The sequence below is a fragment of the Phoca vitulina genome, unplaced genomic scaffold (genome assembly GCF_004348235.1).
Source record: "Phoca vitulina isolate PV1807 unplaced genomic scaffold, GSC_HSeal_1.0 scaffold8, whole genome shotgun sequence".
Lineage (NCBI taxonomy): Eukaryota > Metazoa > Chordata > Mammalia > Carnivora > Phocidae > Phoca > Phoca vitulina.
This window is the reverse complement of record NW_022589711.1, coordinates 66678192-66692847: the sequence shown is the minus strand read 5'-3', so window position 1 is coordinate 66692847 and position 14656 is coordinate 66678192. Positions and strand designations below refer to the sequence as shown.

The following is a 14656-nucleotide window of genomic DNA, read 5'->3' as shown; positions in this document are numbered from 1 at the left end:
TTCCTGGAGATAAAAAATACAATAGAATTTTACTTTGAGGACTATAATTGTTTCAAATGATGCCTATTTTGTCGGTGGAGCCATGACCTAGCTTGAAGGGAGTTGACTGACTGCATAAAGAAATAGAAAAGTGTCCCAGGATGACTATTGACCATTTCTCAGTTTCTAGTCCAGCACCTATCTCAGGCATATCAGGTGTCTTGAGATCTTAGCACCCATGAATACTTAAGCAAGGTTCATGTTGGCTCAGCACTTAGTAATCTTTGAGCGAAATAAAAGCGTGGAAGCTATGTGAGTAGGATGCTGCTGGTTTAACGATTTCTATTTTCATGGAAACATACTCCTATGACACTGTGTCAATCAGGAAATGGTGCCGTTGCGGGATGATACAGTCCAATGGGTCATACAGTATACTAGTCAGTGGCCGTGGCTTGCTGTACATGACCTTATAACACTTGAGCTCAATACCCTTTGCTTGACTCATTTTTTTATGTCTCCGTTCCAATTTCTAACTGGCTCTATTATGTTGAACATTGTCTTAGTTTACAAAGTGGAAAGCATGACAAAGAACCCCAAACTTAGCGCATATGTACTTGAGAGAGAGAGAAGCAAAGGATAATCAAAGTTTAGTATTAGGAAATCTTAGCCTTACGTTTGCCCTCTCTTTTCATGAATTAGACCCCCAATAATCATCAACCTAGGCCCAAGCGATCTGAAGGTATGAAAGGTGCTGGGCAGGGCTAACAACTTTTACCTGTGCTCCTAGGGACAGTCAAAAGCAGACAACTCAATGACAGCTGGCTTCATCCTTTTTATATTGACTTGCCTTTGAATGCATTTTTAAAGAATATGATCTCACCAGAATAGTACATTCTTTGAAAATTTTAAGCAACCACTACCTCACCATCTTCAAAATGCAATGCTAACAACGCAGAGGAACATTTTTTTTAAAAAATCTGATTTAATATAGGCAGTTTCCTCAACTGCCAAATTCAGTAGAAATCCAGCAATAGATAATTTCTAAAATTAGGTCACCAAATTAAGCTACTTATTTAAGAGCTCTAGGGCAGCCAACAAGGGACAGCATCATGAACCAGATTTGACAACATTGGAGAGGTATATACCTCAGGTCCAACCATTACAGGCAGAGGATGAGAAGAGGGGGCTAAAATCACATATAGGGCTATCTCTTCAGGGTTGTAGGGAATTAATCAACTCTGGCAAAAGATACCATACTATTAAACTGCATTGCCTCATTGTAAGCTGTCATGTATAGAAAAATATCATGTTATATATTGATTATAAAAGGAATCACAGTGTTTTACCAAACATAATCAGAAGAAACAAAATATGCAACTGTAGCATTTTATTTTTGATTATGATAAATTCTAATCACTAGGTTTCATAAACTTTCAATAGTCAAATAGTTAATGTACTGGCTTTTTAAAAGAGATTTTTAAAGATAATGTGACCATCCCACTACCGCAGGGTCAACAACAACAAAAAGATGTGAATCACCACTTTCCTTTCATGTGTCCATGGCAGACACCTCTCACAGAGCCATTGTCCACTTTGGCCTCAAAATGCTTCCCCCAGGCAGCCACTCATTGCCAGTTAATTGGGGTTAACACTTGAGATGAAAACTATTCCTCATTCCACCGGTTAACTGAACTTCCTGAGAGCAGAGCAGGGACTTTGTCCTACCTATCTCCACATGCCAATGCCAGCATATTACCTGCACAAAAGTGACACTCAATATGTAGTTGTGAATGATTAAGTACCCCAGGAATCATAAAAATTTTCACCAGCAGGTAATTCTCAAAGTATGCAAGTGGCCAAAGTTACAAACAAAAATAAATTTAACTTCACTTGTAAATTTAAAAAATGGACAAGTAATTTTTGGCTAGATTGGCAAATATTTCTTAAAAAATAATATGCAATGCTGGTGATAGAGGAAACAAGTACTCAGATATATGACTGGTAAGAATGTAACTTGTTATAGCTTTTCTGGAGGGAAAATAGTTCATCAAAAATCATAGAAATAATAATACTTTCACCTAGAAATTTTACCTGTGGAAGTAATAGTTCATGAAGAAATATATTTGTGCAGTGGTTTAGCTATAAGGAAGTTTGTTGAAGTATGATATAAAAAATTCAAAATTTGTAAAACCAACAGCCAAAGACTGGTCAAATAATATTTGATAGCCTTTCTATATATTTTTTTGTTTCAATTTTTTATTTAAATTCTAGTTAACATGTAGTGTAATGTTGGTTTCAGGAGTAGAATTTAGTGATTCATCACTTACATACAACACCCAGTGCTCATCACAGTAAGTGCCCTCCTTAATCTCCACCGTCCATCTAGCCCAGCGCCCACCCCCCTAACCCTCAGTTTGTTCTCTATAGTTGAGTCTCTCATGGTCTGCTTCCTCTTTCTCTGCTTTTTTCTTTCTCATATGTTCATCTGTTTTGTTTCTAAAATCCGCATATGAGTGAAATCGTATGGTATTTGTCTTTCTCTAATTATTTCTCTTGGCATAATACACTCTAGCTCCATCCACATCATTGCAAATGGCATGATTTCAGCCTTTCTATATTTTATTATTTTATTATTTATAGCATTCACATATGTATAGTATACAGCTATTAATATTGTATAAAAGTATACTTATCAACATGGACAAATATTTAGTATGTGCTTCTAAGTGAAAAAATAGATTACAAAATTTATGGTGTGTGGTCTTATTTTGTTAGGATATGTGTATATGTGTCTAAGCCCAAATAAAGGGGTTTAGAAACTCCAACATATTAACATTTGCTATTTCTTGATAGAATAATATGATAGGATAATAGGGGAGGATAATAATAGATAGAATATTTTGTGATAGAATAATAGGATAATAGGACTGTTGCTATTATTATTAATTAATATTATTATTATTTTGTCTGTATCTTTTTTTCTCTAATGATCACAAGTCACTTTAATAAATTTTTAAAAAGCAATTTTTAATATTTAAAAATTGCTTTCTGGAATTGTTCATATTTTTCTTGATTTATTCTTCTATAGTAAGCAGAACATTCAAAATCATTCCATTGATCATTCTTTTTAAAAGTAGCAATTTCAGCATCTAAATATTAGAAGCCCTCCCTAAGGACTTCAGTGTGAGCTTTTGGAGAGTCAGTCTTAAATCTGGCCCTCTTATTAACATATTCTTTGCTCTTTTTTCCTTTTCTCATTCTTCCCCTCTCCCTAAATTCTTCTCCCTCTGACGAGAAAATCATTAACTCAACATATGAGTCAATTGTTCTTTGCTTAGGTTCTAAGGGTTATTTTTTCTGATTAATAATTAAATAGATCTTATTTCACATAATATATTAATTAAATAATACCTACTTGTTCATTACTCAAAAATTGGAAAACAATATTTTTAAAGGAGTTGAAAAAATGCCATTAATGTAATGTACTTAAATCAAGTATTTTTTTTTATTTTTCTGCATATAACTTCTTTTATGTAAAAACCATATTATATGTCTAATCATATGTTTTATTTTTCCGATAGAAGTGCATTCTAGGGCACCTGGGTGGCTCAGTGGGTTGAGCATCTGGCTGTTGATTTCAGCTCAGGTCATGATCTCAGGGTGTTTGGATCGAGCCTAGATCCAGCTTTGCGCTCAGTGGGGAGTCTGCTGGAGATGCTCTCCCTCTCCCTCTGCTCCTCCCCACCACTTGCACTCTAAAATAAATAAATTAAATAAATGAATAAATAAATAAATAAATAAATAAATCTTTAAAACAACGAAAAAATAAGTGCATCCTAAGTATTTCCTCAGAAGTCTCTCTCTTTTTTTTAGAGTCGCTGCTGTGGCAAGCCAGCATCTTTCTCGTTTGTCCCTTCATTTAGCAATACTGGTGAATGACTACTCTGGGCCTGCTAAGTGCATATGTACATTGGTACAGAAGATAAGCATGATGCTGTCCTCATGGAGGGGCCCAGCTAGGCCCACAACGGCCACCTTGCTTAGTCCACTGTAAAACTTAATAAATAAGATAAGCAGTTCCTGGGAAGCAAAGTATAGGTGTTAACTAGAGTCACACAATGAACAGCGACTGCCTACATTTCATATGATTCCTAGTCGTAGTCTCCATTATTTCCCTACGTCCCCCTACGTGCTTTTCCTCTCTCATGGGAAACACATGGATTACCAAATTATAAGTATTGTTTCTCACATCAGGTAAGTCACACTAAGCTCTTTACCCAAAAAATTAACTTATCAAGCTAAAACAGAAACAACATGAAATGTCAGGTTCATCTGCCCCATCATACTTATATATTGTGTACATATTGAAGAACAGAGAGGAATCTGCATTAGATACATCTCGAATGAAGTAATCAGGAACTATTTTCAAAATCTTTAATGACAAAGAGCAGGAACTGACCATTCAGAAGGAGGCCTCTTGGTTCTTTCCATCCCTCAGTTGCTATATCTGCAAGGTATGACTGGAATATCCAGGGCATAGATCAGAGTGACTAGGACAGTGGAGGCCCTCAGGAGGGTTCAGGACAGTGGCTATTTGCCAAACAGTATAAAAGTATTTCAACATATTAGCAACTAGTATGACAGGCTTCGCCCTCTAGGAAATAATCTCAAAATGCTGCAGGTGACTTGGCTTTAAGGGAAGGACATGATAGTGGCCAGAAAAATTCTTCTACAGCAGAATTTTGTCTTTGGTAGATCCTTTGTTAATCTCATGAAGGTGAGACTCCAGATCTACTTAGATAATTAAAAGTGAGAGAGGGAGAAATTCCATGTGCAGACAACTGAAATCAAATACAGACATTATAGGAATGCTGCTACAATAATGTTGAGACAGAGGAAAAAAGGAAGAGGCCAGTGGATTGATAATTGGGAAATCTGAAGTGCCTGCTCATTTTAAAAGAAAAAACCCAGAAAAGAGAGTCATCTTATTTTATTTTATTTATTTATTTTTTTGGGTGGGGGGGAGTCATCTTATTTTGCTGACAGTTATCAAATGGCACTACTTTCAATGCATAGGATAATATTTTTAATAGTTTTCTCTTTTCCTCTTTTAGCTTTCCTTATTGGAAAAGGCTGGATTTGGTGGTGTTCTTCTGTATATTGATCCTTGCGATTTACCAAAGACTGCAAATCTTAGCCATGATACCTTCATGGTATCACTGAACCCAGGAGGAGACCCTTCAACGCCTGGTTATCCAAGTGTGGGTAAGTGTGCTGTTAACCTTTATTATTCTTTTAAGCATTACAGGTTGTAATTTATTAAGTACATGCTAAATTAATCAAGGGATAACAAAGTTGAAGAATTCTTACCACTCCATATTCAAAAAATGATTTTTATCTGCTCAAGTTATAGACTATCCCTTTGTTGGAATAAAACTTTTTTAGAAGTCTGTAATAGATTTTTGTCTGGATAAGTTGCAGTATTGTTAGCAAAGAAAAACATATTTTATATGTTGTTATTGATTGACTGAAAGATAAATTAATACCAGGTGGGACAAGCACTTCATATAGGTCGAAACCATACAAATACCTAGAAGGATAAAATACCTGCTGCTTTAGGGTGTCTGTAATTACTTTAAGTACAGAGTCTAGGGGTACACATGGTCCGGTTAGGTGACTTAAGTAGTGGGAAATGATGCTGGAAAAGAATGGCGTTAATAGGATCAACTTGTCTGGCTCCCTAAGGGAAGGGATCTTACTCACTAGCAGCATAGAAAATGGCCATCTTTGCATCAAACATCCTTCTCTTTCTCAATAAGTTGTTCATGTTATTGGGGGGTCAGGTGGCAGAGAGAAGACAACTGAATTTGGCGGGTGCTCCCTGCATCATTGAATTTCTGTCCAACGTATCATTGACAAGTAGTCCATTAATATAGTCTTGGCTGGGGAAGAAGCTCTGTGAACCTTCTTCCAGGGTGGTAGCAACCCATTAACCATGACACTACAGTCAATAATTAAACTAACAACAACAAAAAAAATCATGTAATTATTCATGTGTTCTGCCAAAATTTTTCCGTTTTCTACAAAATGTCACAAAAGACTTTCTAATTATCTTGTTCAAGTCCACTTGTCCTCTCTCTATGCATATTAACTTTACTGATTAATCAATAACTCTCCAACAAAGAAGTAAATTCAATCAAATATGAGTTATAATTTATAAATTTTGTTAGGTCTACTGATTACTGCTTTGTCCTCTAAAGTACACTTTTAACAATCCATTTAAGAATTTTCCTTGAGACCTTATTGATACATATTTTTACAGTCTATTGTCTCATTATTAGAATTTTGAAATTAAAATTAGGAAGTGTCCATCTACATCACCAAAAATGTCAGTTCACCTCTCTCATTTGCAAATGCTCTAACTTCCTTGGGTTATAACACCTCTGCTTCAAGAGTCTGCATATTACAGCTAACTTTTTTGTGACAAATCAATGGGCTGCAATACTATCAAAAAGCTACTTTATGAAGACTCTAAGTTGGTAAATTGACCAGTTGGCAAAATTTGCTCTTAACATTTTTTTTGGCTCAGATCATTTCATAATTGTAGAATTCCATAATATCTAGGAAAATGTTTGCCAGAGTCTCAAGCAATCTCAGAATGCTTTTTTTTTTCTTTCCTTTTTTCTTAGGATATTTATTTATTTATTTATTTTTAATTTTATTGTTATGTTAATCACCATACATTACATCATTAGTTTTTGATGTAGTGTTCCATGATTCATTGTTTGTGCATAACACCCAGTGCTCCATGCAGAACGTGCCCTCTTTAATACCCAACACCAGGCTAACCCATCCTCCCACCCCCCTCCCCTCTAGAACCCTCAGTTTGTTTTTCAGAGTCCATTGTCTCTCATGGTTCATCTCCCCCTCCGATTTCCCCCCCTTCATTCTTCCCCTCCTGCTATCTTCTTTTTTTTTTTTCTTCTTAACATATATTGCATTGTTTGTTTCAGAGGTACAGATCTGTGATTCAACAGTCTTACACAATTCACAGCGCTCACCATAGCACATACCCTCCCCAATGTCTATCTATCACCCAGCCACCCCATCCCTCCCACTCCCCCACTCCAGCAACCCTCAGTTTGTTTCCTGAGATTAAGAATTCCTCATATCAGTGAGGTCATATGATACATGTGATACATGTGATACATATGATTCTCTGATTGACTTATTTCGCTCAGCATAACACCCTCCAGTTCCATCCACATCGTTGCAAATGGCAAGATCTCATTCCTTTTGATGGCTGCATAATATTCCATTGTATATATATACCACATCTTCTTTATCCATTCATCTGTTGATGGACATCTTGGCTCTCTCCACAGTTTGGCTATTCTTTCCTTTTTTCTATTCTTTTCTTTTCTTTTCTTTTTCCTTCCCTTTTCCTTTTCCTTTTTTTCCTTTCCTTTCCTTTCCTTTCCTTTCCTTTCCTTTCCTTTCCTTTCCTTTTCCATTCCTTTTCTTTTTCCCTTCCCTTCCTTTTCCTTTTCTTTCCTTTCCTATTTATCCCTTTTCTTTTCTTCCATTTCCTTCCCTTTTCTTTGAAATAATTTCAACTCCTAAAAAATTTCAAATAGAGTATTTAGAGAATCTGTATGACTTTATTCCAGACTTCTTTCATATTAACATCTTGCATAATATTATACAGTTATCAAAGCCATAAAATTAATACTGATGCAGTACTATTAACCAATTATAGACTTTATTCAGATTTCTCCAGTTCTCTCTCTCTCTTTTTTTTCCTGATCCAGCATCCAATCTGGAGTTCCATGGTACATTTAGTTGTCTTGTTTACTTAATCCTTTCTAATCTGAAACAGTCCTTCAGTTTCTCTTTTATTACCTTGACCCTTTGAGAAATACTGGAAGTTTATTTTGTAGAATGTCTCAATTGAGCTTGTCCAATATTTTCTAATGATTAGATTGTGGTTATAAATTTTTGGCAGGAATACTGCAGAAGAGATGGTATGCTCTTCTCAATGCATTATATGAAGAGGTACATGTTGCACGTATGGGTCATTTCTCATGAGGCTAAGTTGTATCTCTTGGTTATGGTGGTGGCTGCCAATTTTCTCTATCGTATAGGTACTCTTTTTTCCCCTATGTAATTAATGGATATCTTCTGGGAAGATACAAGATATAATATGAGGCTACCTAAATATCCTTTCTTATTTTACTTTTCCTCATAAATAATAGCATTCATCAATGATTCCTTTTTGTTACAATTATTTCTATGGCTATTTGCCAAATCATGATTTTCTATTTCCATCATTCCTTTATAATCCTGCTTAAAAAAAAAATTTTATAATATGAGTAGTCATCCTTGCTGCCTACATTCCTTAACAACCGTGAAATGACTAACCATTTTGAGCAAAATTATAAGTCAAAATTCTTAGACTCAATTACAAAAATATCAGTGCAATAAATAACATTATTTACTATATTACTAATGTACTTATAGAGGACTCACATGAAAATTTCTTTTACAAATATCATGCCAGTGTATTTGTATCATGCCAGTGGCACGTGCGCACACGTGTGTGTGTGTGGTGTGGTGTGGTGAGAGGATCTCTTTTTCACATATTAATCTCTATAAAATATACAGAAAAGGAAAAAATTGAATACATTGTATTTCTCTTGTTGCCCTGTTTGCTAAGAAGCTCTGATTAACCATAGTGACTTACACCACTGGCTTCTGATTCATTTATCCCTTCCTCTTGCAATTATCTTGAGATCTCTGTGTCTTATAGTTTTATTCACATTTAAAAACAAATAACACAGCCCTCCTCAATTTTGTGGGTAGGGAGGAGGAGAAGAAGGCAGTTTGCAAATTGTAAATAAAAACTACAAATAATAATTTATTCAAAGTGAATAACAGCATCTGACTTAATGCTCTACAATACTGTTAGGTAAATGATTATTAGAGGAATTAATATAAAACTACCTCTTTTTCCAATTTTAGGAACTCTGTCCTATTAATTAATCTAAGAATAATGAGGTCCTAAAGAAGGGTATAGAATAATACAAATCCAAGTAGGTGGTTTTATTTGTTTGTGTTTAATATATACATAATAAACAGAATAGCATAATGAACTTTCCATATGCCTTGCCTTGCTTCGTCAACATCTACATTCTACTATTTTTATGTGGTCTGTACATTTCCTCGTACCCCATAGCGCCACTTGTTATTTTTACACAAAAAAAATCACATAAATTGAAATGCACAAAACTTAACTGGCAAAAGGATATACCCATGTAATTTCCATGCCTATTTAGCTATAGTACATTTTTATCACCTCAGAAAGTTCAGAGTCATTCCCTATCACAAGCCCTTGCTAAGCACCAGTGTCACTTTTATCATGGAGTATATATTATGTTATGTGCAGGTTCTTTTGCTTAGATAATGTCTTTGATGTTTATTCGTGGTTCCATGTAACAGTTTATTGTTGGGAAGTGTACCACAATTTTTGTATTGATTCAAGTAGGTGTTTTTTTAATAAGAATGCCAAGGCACTTTTCCACAACATATGATCCAAATGGGTTGTTCAAATAAGACATAGGAACTTCCTATAAGATAGTTCTGCTCTATGGACTCCGAGAAACAAACTGAGGGTTTTAGAGGGGAGGGGGGTGGGGGATGGGTTAGCCCAGTGATGGGTATTAAGGATGGAGCACTGGGTGTTATACGAAAACAATGAATCGTGGATCACTACATCAAAAACTAACGATGTATTGTATGGTGACTAACAAAACATAGTAAAATTAAATTTAAAAAAAACTTGCAGAACTATACACTAAAAAAAAAAAAAAAGGTAGTTCTGCTCAGTAGGTCTCATTGCATATCCAAAAAGTTCTTGATTATTGTACAATCACAGCAAAGAATAAAAAAAGTTTTTAAAAAATCTTTTCTCCTATGTCACAGAAAATAATGTCTTCTCATTCTTTTAATAAAAACAAGCCATTAGGTTCGCTTGGCATATTAATCACTCTGAGCCTTATTTTATTTACCTTAAAAAGAATTATACTAATGTAATATATATGTTGATACATAGAAGATATAGATATAGATATAGATCTTACAAGATTGTTTGTAAGGAAATACATTATCTCAAACTTTGCCCCAAACTTAACTAGGAATTCTGAGGGAAGGGCCCAACCATCTGTGTTCTAACAAACTCTCTAGGTGATTCTGATGCAAATGAATTTTGAGACCTACTGAGCTAGAGAACTTTATGCTTCATTTCCAAATCATAGTTGGGCCACTAGGACTACTGACCTAAACTTTGTGATCTCATGTTACCGTTCTTTCAACATCTTATATTGCTGCCTTTTATTTTCCCTGCCTCCATGTCAGTCAGGACTGAGGAATATTTGTGTTCTGGATCCTGGACCCAATTTTTGTACTCCATTAGCTCTCAGTAAATATTGATTGAGTGAATAACTTGTTCCTTTAATGTGACTACTTGTCTGTGATGATTCTGACTCTGGGCTATACCCTGACTTTAATTAACCTAATTAAAACTAAAAAAAAAAAGTGTGTATAAGCATGTACCTCTGATGGGTCTGTTTACAAAATACATGGTTTTTCTCCTTAAATGCTTCTGTCAATTCTTTCATACCTATTCTACCACTCAGAACAGCAGAAATTCTGCTTAAGATATTAGGATATTAAAAGTCTAATCTGTTCTCTTAATTCCTTTGATAATTTATCAAATATGTCAAAGATTAAGTGTCCAAAATATCAGACTTCATCATACCTACTTCCACCAACTTGCTACAAGTATTTCAAACATTAAACTATGATCTAAGCAAACCTCATTCACTAGAACCATCTAATTTTAGAATTCTAAGAGACTTTATGGTTCATATAAGGTTCATATAGTTTTGAGGCACAAAAACTTGATCATGTTAGCTAGGGGCTCATATAACTGTGGCATATGAGCTGACATTTACAGTAACTGGTCATAATTATACCACCAGTGATCAGTCATAATCAAATATATGCTTAGCTTAAAATAGTTAATTGGGGGGCACCTGGGTGGCTCAGTTGTTAAGCATCTGCCTTCGGCTCAGGTCATGATCCCAGAGTCCTGGGATCGAGCCCCGCATCGGGCTCTCTGCTCAGCGAGGAGCCTGTTTCTCCCTCTCCCTCTGCCTGCTGCTCTGCCTACTTGTCCTCTCTCTCTATCTCTCTGTCAAATAAATAAATAAAATCTTAAAAAATAAATGAATAAATAAAGTAATTAATTGGTTTTGTTCAAAACAAAGAGGGAATCAGAAAGCTATGGATGAGAATAAAAATAGGGAGGTAAGAAATGGGCACCTTTAAGGAGTGTATCATTTAGTCTATGTTGAAACATGGAAAAGAAAATCCTTCCCCAATTTGTAAGCTTCTGATTGTCTGACAACCAGACTAGAAATAGTATTAGTAGTTAGAAATCCTTTTCTTTCCATATTTTTTAAAAATAATTTATCTTCTGAAATCTCTGCCGGCTCTAGAGTTTAATTTTAGTACAGTCTCCAGATAACTGCCTGTCTAATCTATGGACAGCTAGTTAATTGAAATCCAAGTTTTCTTTTATCTTGCCTTAGACTTAATTCTCCTTATATTCCATTTACTGAAATCCATCCTGATTTAAAGTTTTGTGTGTATGTCCCCCTCTCTATTTGTTACAATCCTGTTTTCTCCCCCATTTTTTCTTTGTTTTAAATTCTGGAGAAGAAAGTTGTTTCAGTGGTTTTACTCTAGTGAAGTGTATCTAACGACACAGTTTATTTAATATTCCCACTGTTACAATTCATTGGATCTGTGTGTTGTTTACCTGCTGTCTGTTCAACATCACCTCTGCCAACCCAAACCACTCAAAGAATAAAGAATATCACTGTAATTTGTGACAAGTCTTCTACAGGTGTTCTTGGTCCAGTTACCTGGACAAATGTCTAAAGACTGACTTGAGTTGGCACTAAATCAACTGAGACAGTGTTGAACTCTTCCTCCTGACTAGAATAGCAGGAAATATAAATATGTGCCTAGTTGTCAAAGTGTTAGATATTCACAGCATGAAATGCCTTGTCACTTTGTTGGGGAAAAATAAAGTGTCTGTATTTTTATTATCTTACTCTAACTGGTGGTTCTTGTATGTGTCCTGAAGGCTTCAGATTTACATGAAATATTGTCCAAATTGGTCCTAAGAACCATTTAAAGAGTGGCTCACTGTTAAGCTGATTTTTTTTTTCTGTAAGTTTAATTTGCAACATCTTGAAAAGATAGATTGTTTAAATTCAAACTGTTCCTTTCAAAAATCTAAATTTTGTTTTGAAAAATAATTTTAGTTACATAAGTTTTCTTGGTCCAAAACAGGGAAATTTATAATTGATTGCTGAAATGTCTAAGATTACAGCCCTGTAGAGAATATTTTTGAATGATTATTGTTCATGGACAATATGTATTCCACATGGTTTATTAGTCCATCAGAATGTTATTATTGTACTCAGAACTCTATTTTAAATGAAACACATACTCTATCAGTGGAGACAATCAGTTTGTTTCAGAAACGAAGTTTCCACAAAAATATATGGGGATTCTAAGAAGATGATAAAATCTATGCTTGAAAAAATGATTTATCAGTAAATTTCCATCACAATGAAGATAACAACGTAGTTGAAACAACAGAAAAATTAGTTTTACATTTTTATAGTGCTTTGTGGGCTTTATCTTATTAGATCTTTCAAGAGGACAGCTTTTACTGTCCCCACTTTCTAGATGAGTAAACTGATCCTTAAAGAAACTGAGCTTTAATCAAAGTGACCAGACTCATATAACCAGCACTTAAATCCCAAGTTGCCCAACTTCTAACCTAACGGGGGTTCCACTAATATTATCTTGCATCAACCATAAAATTTAGGTAAATTAGATTTATGAAAATAAGAATTGCATTTGGTGTGACATCAAAAGATTAAATTTAATGCTAAAGAATACTTGGATTTAATTGTTTGTTTTCTCCCTACTTTCAACACATGCTTAAGTGTAATGTTAAAAATGAAATGTAAAATATAATGGTAAAATTATAAAGCTTGCCTGCAGGTTTAGACTGTATCAATTTGACATCAGAACAAATTCGGATTGAATCATATGCAATTGCCAATATTCTTCCAGAGTATTTTGTTCTACTCTTATCTACAAAAATACAATAATTATAAAAGAAATTATTATAAAAGAAATAAATTGAACAACTAATTAACTAAAGTATATGAGGAAAATCAGTAACGACAAAAGACCTTGTTTTATTTTTTCAACCACAAAATTATATAGATTATTTTAGTGGAATATATTCAAAACCTGTCATTTCCCCTACTTTATTAACCTTTTTACTTAATAGCTTTAAACCATGTAAAATACAGCCATCTGATTATCTTTCTCAAAGATACCAATTGTTGTTCTAATCATGGGTACAACTTACTTTTTCAAGGTACTAGACAGTAGCTGAGCAGAAAATATCAGCTGAAATTGCATAAAAGAGCAGGAATATGCCTGTACAACACAAATTTTTTTAAAGATTTATTTATTGGGGCACCTGGGTGGCACAGTGCTTAAGTGTCTGACTCTCGGTTTTGGTCAGGTCCTGATCTGAGAGTGGTGAGATGGAGCCCAACTCTCCCTGCTCAGTGGGGAGTCTGTTTAAGATTCTCTCTCCCTCTCCCTCTGTCCCCCCCAAATAAATGAATAGATCTTTTAAAAAAATAAGATTGATTTATTTATTTAAGAGAGAGAGTGCGAGCAGGAGCCAGGGGAGGAGCAGAAGTAGAGGGAGGGAGCATCCTCTCCCTGCTGAGTGCAAAGCCCCACTCAGGGCTCCATCCCAGGACCTTGAGATCATGACCTGACCCAAAGTTGGACACTTAATGGACTGAGCCACCCAGGTGCCCCCACAACACAATTAATTTTGTTTTTCCCAGACAGTTTTCAGACTTTTTTTATCTATTGTGGTCAGGCCCTATAAACTACAGTAGCAGGAGGTCTTACTATTGACAAACTTAAGCTATCTTAGAGAAAATATCATTAATAGAACTAATGTCAGACATAAACTTAAAAAAAATCACTGTAGTCTGTTTTTACGTTCACTATCAAATGATAAAGGCAATAAAAAATAATAACAATCTTTTTATTTCTGAACTATTGATTATGAAGAGTGAATTTTCAACATGTGGCAAATTAACACGGTGGAAGTATGAGACAGGATTCTCATAGCCTTATATATTAAGTCTCAGTATTTTAAGAAGTTGATTTCCAAATCAGCAATTATAGTCAACTCAAATGTATTCCTTGTTGATGTCTTTTAGAAAATAAGGCACAGTTTTCTGTTCATTTTTTCTTTTCTAGTTAGTGGCAGAAAATAATCTGTATTATGCTAAAGCAACTTGAAAATTAATACTTAGTTATATAGTGGCTACAGTAAAACGTTCTATATCCATGTTAAATGTGACACTCTTGCTTAATTATCTAAATAGGTCAAGGTAATTATGGCTTTCATTAACTCCTTTTTATTTTTTTTCCATTTTTCAGCTTTATATTAAGTATACTTGACAAAAGTTCAGTATATTTGAGGTATACAGTATGA

At 34.7% G+C, this 14656-nt stretch overlaps 1 protein-coding gene across 1 annotated transcript in view; it reads left to right on the top strand.

The window, feature by feature from the left end:
- The window catches only part of NAALADL2 (N-acetylated alpha-linked acidic dipeptidase like 2), a 1292620-nt gene that overhangs the window by 830070 nt on the left and 447894 nt on the right, over nt 1-14656 (top strand). Inside the window, exon 7 of the mRNA XM_032407181.1 lies at nt 5094-5244. Within this exon, the coding sequence (XP_032263072.1) occupies nt 5094-5244 (151 nt within the window). The remainder of the gene's footprint in view (nt 1-5093; nt 5245-14656) is intronic.